This window comes from Leopardus geoffroyi, chromosome X (assembly GCF_018350155.1).
Source record: "Leopardus geoffroyi isolate Oge1 chromosome X, O.geoffroyi_Oge1_pat1.0, whole genome shotgun sequence".
NCBI lineage: Eukaryota > Metazoa > Chordata > Mammalia > Carnivora > Felidae > Leopardus > Leopardus geoffroyi.
Window position 1 is genome coordinate 44,515,987 of NC_059343.1, and position 8,631 is coordinate 44,524,617.

The following is an 8,631-nucleotide window of genomic DNA, read 5'->3' on the forward strand; positions in this document are numbered from 1 at the left end:
CCTCCCCCACTTGCACTCGCTCTCTCTCTCTAATATAAATAAAACATTAAAAATTAAAATATTTATTTATTTTGAGAGAGAGAGAGCGTGAACAGGGGAGGGGCCATGAAAGAGCGAGAAAATCTCAAGGAGGGTCCACACTCAGAGCAAAGCCTGATGTGGGGATCGATCTCTGAGAGATCATGTTCTGAGCTGAAATCAAGAGTTGGACACTTAACTGTCTGAGCCTCCCAGGCGCCCCTGTCTTTGAAATGTCTAATGTCTAATGTCTTTGAAATGGATAATGAGAGCCAGGATTGGATCCTGTCTTTTTTTTTTTTTTGTAAGTTTATTTTTGAGAGAGAGAGAGAGAGCAGGGGAGGGGCAGAGAGATATGGAGACAGAGGATCTGAAGCAGGCTCTGCACTGATAGCAGAAACTCTGGTGAGGGGCTCAAACTCATGAACCATTATATCATGACCTGTGCTGAAGTTGGATGCTCAACCGACTGAGCCACCCAGGTGCCCTGTGATTTTAAACTATTATTGATTGGTGGGGTTCCAGGGTGGTTCAGTCAGCTGTGTCCAACTCTTGATAGCGGCTGAGTCCTGATTCCAGTGCTGTGGGATTGAGCCCTGCATCAGGCTCTGAGCTGGGCCTGGGAGTCTGCTTGAGATTCTCTCTCTCCCTCTGCCCCTCTCCCCCTCTTCTGTTCTCTCTCTCTCTCTCTCTCAAATTAAAAAAGTAAAGGGGCGCCTGGGTGGCTCAGTTGGTTGAGTGTCTGACTTCAGCTCAGGTCATGATTTCATGGTTCGCAGGTTGGAGCCTGGAGCCTGCTTCAGATTCTGTGTCTCCCTCTCTCTCTGCCCCTCCCCTGCTTGTACTCTGTCTCTCTTTCTCTCTCTCTCTCTCTCAAAAACAAATAAACATTAAAAAACTTTTTTTTTAAATACAAAAAATTTTAAAATAAAAAATAAAGTATTATTGATTGGGAAACATCAGTAAGGTGTTAAAGCTGTTGGAGTCAGAAGTATCTGGGTACATTATCATAATCCTAATCAGAATAAGATCTTTACCAGTCACTCACAATGTGCCAGACACTGTTAGAAACACTTAACACACACCACCCATTTTAATCCTTACAACAATCTAGGGGGGATGCATTTTTATTGTTCCTAACTGACAAATGAGGAAATTTAGGATCCCAGGTTAACTAACTTGTCCAGGAACAACAGTGAGTTAATAGGAAAACCAGAATTAAAATCTAAGAATTCTGACCCCAGACCCAACCCTACTAGCAATGAGATGTCAAGAGTCACAAAAATTTCTCTGAGCATTAATTTCCACATCTTTAAAATGGGAATAAATGGGGGCACCTGGGTGGCTCAGTTGGTTGAGCATCCGACTTTGGCTCAGGTCATGATCTCCCGGCTTGTGGGTTCACTCCCGGTGTCGGGCTCTGTGCTGGCAGCTCAGAGCCTGGACCCTGCTTCAGATTCTGTCTCCCTCGCTCTCTGCCCCTCCCCCGCTAGTGCTCGTGCTCGTGCTCTCTCTCTTTCTCTCTCTCTCTCAAAAATAAATAAACATAAAAAAAATTAAATGGTAACAAATGTAGTCTCTCTGATATCAGGAGATTATGATAATTGTTGTAGTAAAATTGTCTACTTCTTGTTCCAGTATTTGGTCATCTGTAGAATTTTTCGGGAATAAGTGTGTTGGATGGGGTAATCAAGAGACCACTAGCTGACAGATGAGCTGGTCCTGGTAAATCAGAGGCTCTTCACCCCCACCCCGTCCTTGGAAAATATGTTTTGCCTACCATTCCCATAGCTGGAGGCATTTCCAAGACTGCAGTCTTAGAAGGATGTCTGGGTGGCTCAGTTGGTTAAGCTTCGGACTTCGTCTCACGTCCTGATCTTGCGGTTCGAAAGTTCAAGCCCCTTGTCAGGCTCTGGGCTGACAACTTAGAGCCTGAAGCCCACTTCGGATTCTGGGTCTCCCTCTCTCTCTGACCCTCCCCTGCTCTCTCTTTCTCTCTCTCTCTCTCTCAAAAAGATAAACATTTTTTTAAAAAAGAATGCAGCCTTAGAGAGCAATGTGTTGTTGAGACCAACTGGCCAGTATATGTGACTGAACCCAGTTCAGGCTTCTATATAAACTACTAAGATTCCTGTGGGCAGCTGAGGAGATATACTCATCTTGCAGCTGCCCAAGACCAGCCTCATAAGTAAGTTCCCTTGCTTATTAAGACTGCCACTTACCAATCTGGAGTGGTCTTCCTCGTTCTTCTGTCTTGTGAGTCAACAAAGTAAGATGACAAAGTTAAAGCTTTTGAAATGTATTCCCAAAAATGTTTCCTTTAGTTCTAAAGATTTTTAGTGGCATGCCCAATAGGTTTTTGTTCTGATTCCTAAATTTAAAACTTTTTTTCCTTTTACTCCAGTTTAGTACAGATGATGATTCCCATTGTGTTCCTTTGAGAGCCACCAAAGGGTTGACTATACACATTGTTATCAGCAGACATTGCAGCAACACCTAAGGAGAAGGTGACATATTTTTCAAGGAGTAAGGACACTTGGTGGTAGAGGTTCTGGGAAGATGGTGGCAGCGGTGGCTATGTAGTTTTTCAATCTCTCCAAACACATAAAAACAGAGCAACTGGAGAGAAAAGCAAAATGAACAGATAATATTTTCAAAAAATCTAGGTTACAAGACATCCCTTAAAAACTCCAAACTTCAAGTAGATGAGGACAAATCACCACCAGTCATATTACCTACATGGTACCAGTGTCTGTGCAGGAGGAAAAAAAAGTGATGGCACAGCCTCTAAATAACTTGATAATAGAACCACAAACTAGCCAACTCACCAGAAAGAGCAGCAGAAACTCACAGGGTTTTTGCCCTTTTTATATCAAGCAAGTGCAAGGGGCCCAGCTCAAGAGGCACTAAAGGTGCTAGAAGCATCATAGCCTTTGTGAACCCTCAAAACTGACACCTCAGGGCTCTCTTGATAGGATGCCACAATTATGAGAAATTGCTGGAGGTGGAATTATCATTAAACAGGAAATGAACAAGAGAGGCTAAGGAAATTAGACTGTGCTGTACACAGATGTCCACACTTGTTGCTATTTTGAGCACTTGGAATGTGGCTGGTCCGAACGTAGATATACTGTAAGTGTAAATTACATATCAGCCTTTGAAGATTAAGTAAAAAAAAAATCTCAATTTTTACATGTTGAAACTACTGAGATTTTTTAGAAAAAAATAGATAGATAGATAGATAGATAGATAGATATTGGATAGATAGAATTAAATAAATTATTAAAGTTAAGGTCATGTATTTCTTTATACATTTTTTAATTTAGCTAGTAGAAAATGGTAAGTTACATGTGTGGCTAGCATTCTATTTCTACTGGACATAACTCCCTATTACTGAAGTTTGATATGCCTTTTAGCCATCTGAAATGGAAAAGTCGATTAGGTAGCTGTATATACATGACTGGAGTACAAGGGAATGGGTGGGAATAGATACACTATATTTTGATTCACCAGCTTAAGACAATATTTAAAGAATGAGACTAGATGGGATCCCCTAGGAAGTAGATGTATACAGGGGAAAAGGCAAAAAAACTGAGGCCCTGGGCATTCTAATACTTAGAGGTGTGGAAAATGAGAAAAATATAGGAGAATGTGGGGTGAACACAAAGAGAACAGTCTTTAAAGACTAAGGAAGAACATGTATCAAGGAAGTGATCAAAGGTGTCAAATTGCTGCCAAAAGGTCAAGTAATATGAAATCTTAAGAATTATCCTTCACAGGGGCACCTGGTAGCTCAGTCGGTTAAGCGTCTGACTCTTGATTTTGGTTCAGGTCATGATCTTGTGGTTTGTGAGTTCAAGCCCCATGTTGGGCTCCGCGTTGAGAGTGAGGAGTCTTCTTGGGATTCTCTCTCTTCCTCTCTCTCTCAAAATAAACAAACTTAAAAAAACACTAACATTAAAAAAATAATCATCCTTTATATTCTGTAACACAGAGGTCTACTCTGTGATGGCATTTGGTACTTTCAGAAAGAGGGAGTATTAGAAGGACCAAAGGTCAACAGAAGGATGAAGAGCCTGTGGTCAATAGGAGCTATATACATTTTAGTGTGGTGGGCTTAAACTAAGGACACTGGATTAAGGTCCACTCCCAAGCAGATCAAATGCCCAGGAGATCCACCAAAACACTAGTATGCAGTAGGGTAGTGGCACCTCTGATTCAGCTCACTGAATGCTGGCTCACTGTAGGAAGGAACCAGACCTAGGACCTGAACTAATGTTTCCCCCAACATCTTAGATAAATAGGGGGTGTTTTGTGGTCAGAGCCACCTCCAGGGACAAGGTGTGGGTTCCTAGATATATATCCCTGGATGTCTCTAAATCTCTGGGGCTGGGCTAGAGAGGTAATTATACACACAGGCCAGTCACTAACATTTGTAGTGTGTCTGGGGCAAAAGTACAAATTAAAGTCTTTGTCCCATGTCCTTGATCTCTTCCCATTGCCAGCTATGTCCTACACCAAGAGGTATCTTACAATTAACCTTGAGAATACCTCAGCCTACACCATCAAGCTTTGTATACCCTTTTATTTTTACAAACAGTGGCCTCTTGGTAACCTTTTGGGCCTAAGAGTATGTATATCACAGACTCAGACCTCCCTCCCTTAGGGCCCTACAGAATCTGAAGCAGCCTTGGGGAATGAGGGAACCTAAAGCATTTTCTACAATAATTGCAGGGTGTTGGGACCTGATGGGCACATCCCATCATCTCTGTGGACTCCTAGCTCTATGGTCTGAATACAGCATGAAAAGGGCCTAGGCAAGAACCTCTAAAATGTGGGTCCCAGGAAGATAGTCCTTCTTGGCCAGGTCTATACCATTGGCCATATAGAAGAAAAGCAAAGAGAGGAGAAATATGGTAAAGTAGGAAGATGGAGTTCATTTGCTGGTTTTATTTTTTTTTCACTTCATTCCTTTAATGTGTTCTCCCATTGATTCCACAACTTAACTTCTTGAAAAACAACTGAGTTTCGCTATAGAACTAGCAATATGATAGAGGTATGAAACATAGCACATAAAAGATCATATCAGTTATTCCAAAAACTGTATATACCCTGTTCACAGAATGGTGGTGCATGTCCATCCAGTTATTTCCAAATATGTCTACACACAAACATACACACACCCTCTTATACCTGCTCACAAATTTACTCACATTTTTTTAAATGAGATTATCCATTAACACACTTTTTAACTAACCAGTTTCACATCATTAACTTTGAATCACCCTCTGAGACATTCCCCTTCCCCACACAGACCTCAGGAGCCCCCTTTCCCAACACACAAATTCTTTCTTCTTCTAGAAACTGAGACCTTCCCCCCTTGGTGCTCCTGACTCCTGCTTTTCTCCTCCTTCCTGAGGCTTCCAATACTCCCAACTCCCATCTTTGGAGGAATATTTCCCCCAACACACACACACACACACACACGTACACACACACATACACACACAACCACATAATCACATCCTGTCTCCTTCCTGACCTTGGATATCTCCATCACCCCTCCTTGGGTTGAATCCTACTCCCCTTTCTTGTCCAAGTTTGCAAATCACCTATGCTAAGTGGGTATATAGCATATAAATGGGAATTTCCTGGATAAAATTCCATTTTAGATAGTAGGAATAAATAATTGCTAGGATAGTATTTTATTCCCTCTCACTTCCAAAGAGTTTTGCTAGCATGCTAACAAATTTCTTTAATCCTCTAAATCAACAAGGAATAACAGTTATTTGGACAAAAAAAAACACATCTTAAAAATGAAGTCAAACATTTTTATTGTATTCATTCAAAAATGTCATTCTATAAAGGGAACTTGGAAAAGGGCAATCTCAACTCAGGGGCAAAGGCAGGCCTTTATGAGGAAAAAGCAGGCCTGAAATCAAGGGCCAAAAGCAGATAAATGCTAGGTAGTGCAGTTATGGGAAGGAGAGGCTTCAAAACTACTCAGCAAACAGCAACAAAATTTCTCATAATGTTGGTTAATAGCTAGAACACTCATAAACCTCAAAGGAAACTGCAGAGCAGGCACTCCCTTCAGGTCAGTGGGTGCATGCTAATTCCTTTTGTGGTTTTAGGAATATACTCATGGTAGCTCACACCCCAGGGGGTGTAGTGGGAGAAGGCACGCTCCCTATTTCAACCTGCTCTCCTGAAGAGAGAGGGCTCAGGGCTTCAAACTCTGGCAGTAAGGCACGCCTGAGGCTTGCAGGACTAGGAGTGGAGATGGAGCCCAAGCCACAAAACTTTGGGGAAGAGGGACACTGGTCAGAAAAATCATTGGAGCAGGAGGAGGAAGAAGAGGAATAAGAAGAGGAGGGGGAAGAAGGGGAAGAGAAGGAGAAGAGGGAGGAGAAGGAGAAGGTGGAGGTGGAGCAGCAGCTCTGGCCAGGAGACCCCGAGGAGGGGAAGGAGGAAGAGGAGGAGCCCTCATTACTCAGCCCAGAGAAAGGGAAGAGCCTACCAGGAGGTGAGGGAGAGGAGGCCCGCATACGGACTGCATGCCAACGGGGCTGGGTATCAAGGCTTGGAACCTCAGGATTAGGAGAGCTTGAGTTGCTCACAAATTCTTGTGAGGCCAACCCAGGAGAAGGACTCGGGCCGGTAGGCACAGGCAGAGAGGGACGGCTTCTACGGTATGACGTCTGGGTGGGGTGGCTCCGGAGGACGTAGCCTGGAGGTGTACAGCCATTGTGGAGGGCAGGGCCTCGCGGGTTGGCTCTGCTTCGGAGGGCAGGGCCTGACCCGGATGCAGGGCTGCGGAGAGCAGGGCCTGGCCTAGATGCACGGCCACGGGAAGCAGGGGTTGGGGCAGGGCCCCGCGCGGAGACACGGCGGCTGTGAGCAGGAACCTGCGCGGACGTGCGGCGACTGTAAGCAGGAACCCGCGCGGACGAGCGGCGGCGGGGAGCCGGCCCGGTCGCGGGCGCGCGGCGGCGGGGAGCCGGTCCGGTCGCGGACGCGCGGCGGCGGGGAGTCGGCCCGGTCGCGGGCGCGCGGCGGCGGGGAGCCGGTCCGGTCGCGGACGCGCGGCGGCGGGGAGCCGGCCCGGTCGCGGGCGCGCGGCGGCGGGGAGCCGGCCCGGTCGCGGACGCGCGGCGGCGGGGAGCCGGCCCGGTCGCGGGCGCGCGGTGCCTTGGGGCTGCAGGGCCTGGCTCTGATGCACGGCGGCGGAAAGCAGGACCTGGCGTGGATGAATGACGACGCGGGAGAGCGCGGCCTGGCACAGAAGCACCACCTCGCAGGGCAGGGCCTGGGGCAGATGAAAGGCTGCAAAAAGCAGCGCCCAACCCAGAAGCATGGCTGCGGACGGCGGGGCCTGGCGGTGGGGCATCACCATTGAAGACTGCAGGGCCAGGCCTGGCTGCTTGACTGCGGAGAGCTGGACCTGCTGCTCTGGCCTGACTCCGGAGGGCAGGACCCGGCCGGGATTCGTGACCCCACGAAGAAACCCGAGAACGGCGGCGACCGCTAGGCTGAGACCCTGGAGAAAATGGAGACAAGGATACTGGGCACTGAGGCTTGGGAAGCCCAGGAAACAGCGGCGCCGCGGAGGCTTCTGAGCCTGGGCAGCCTCTTCCCAGCCGGGCTGCTCCCTCCCACAGCAGTTCACTGGGTTCGCGGTCTGGGTCGGGGCCCGCCGGCCTGGCCAGAGCCCCACGTAGCTCGCCCCATGGTGGCCACGCCACACGCATATGAGGTCTGGAGACCCTGGCCCGAGGACCCTGGCCCGTCTGGGGCACCACACGCGTCAGCTCTGCGTGGGGACCGCGGCTGCCCTAGAGGTCGGCATGCTCCCTCATGGCTCGCGGGGGCAGCCCCAGATCCTCTCCGGTGCTCAAAATGGCGCCCAAGGCAGCCAGGAACACCGTGTGGGGAGCCACCACCCAATGGAGACAGGTCACTGGAGACTGAGGGGGCCGAGGCACCGGGACTGGGGTTGCCGGTCCCGCAGGCATCACCAGGGGCAGGGGTGATCTCGTTCTTGGGCCCTGCGGTCATCTCACCCTGCTGTTGCTTCTGTGCCTTCTCCTTGGACGATGGGGTGACCATCATGGCAGATTCTGTCTCAGAGACACAAGATCGTTGTCCTAAGACACCATCTAACTACAGCGCCAGCTGAAGGAGTGAGGACGGTAGGCGGGCCCGGGTAGGAGCTCTGCTTCTGATTGGTCGGTTGTTGTCACGTGGCTCTCGTCTTAGGGGAGTGGGCCAACCTGGCTCCATCTGGCGCCAAACCTGACGGTGTGCTCCACCGTTCTGGGGTCCGTTGCTGCCGGGACCTGATGTGAATTCCCCATACATACCTGGGCCCCTACGCGCACGCGCGTGCGTGTGTGTATATGTATGTGTGGGTGTGCATTTTGAATGAGGGTACTCAGATGGCGATGTTCTCTGTATAAACACTTGGAGTCACCCCCAAATCAGTGTAGGTTGTCAGGACCACTCTGATGGTGAAACTTTAAAACAGTGGCTTGAAAGAAACACCGCACTGGCCAACAGGAGCCAGGCATCCTCCTGGACTCTGTGAGGACACTGGGCCCATGTGTGACTCCA

The 8,631-nt window shown here is 48.3% G+C and overlaps 1 protein-coding gene across 1 annotated transcript; it reads right to left on the reverse strand.

Annotated features, from left to right (window-relative positions):
• Positions 1–5,835: 5,835 nt before the first annotated feature.
• On the reverse strand, positions 5,836–8,182 carry LOC123594358 (EZH inhibitory protein). The gene is made up of 2 exons (XM_045471149.1): positions 7,716–8,182; positions 5,836–7,558 (listed from the first exon to the last, which is right to left on the reverse strand). Exons 1-2 carry the CDS (start codon positions 8,128–8,130, stop codon positions 6,171–6,173), a joined length of 1,803 nt encoding a protein of 600 aa, XP_045327105.1. The 5' UTR covers positions 8,131–8,182; the 3' UTR covers positions 5,836–6,170.
• Between the last annotated feature and the right edge of the window lie 449 nt (positions 8,183–8,631).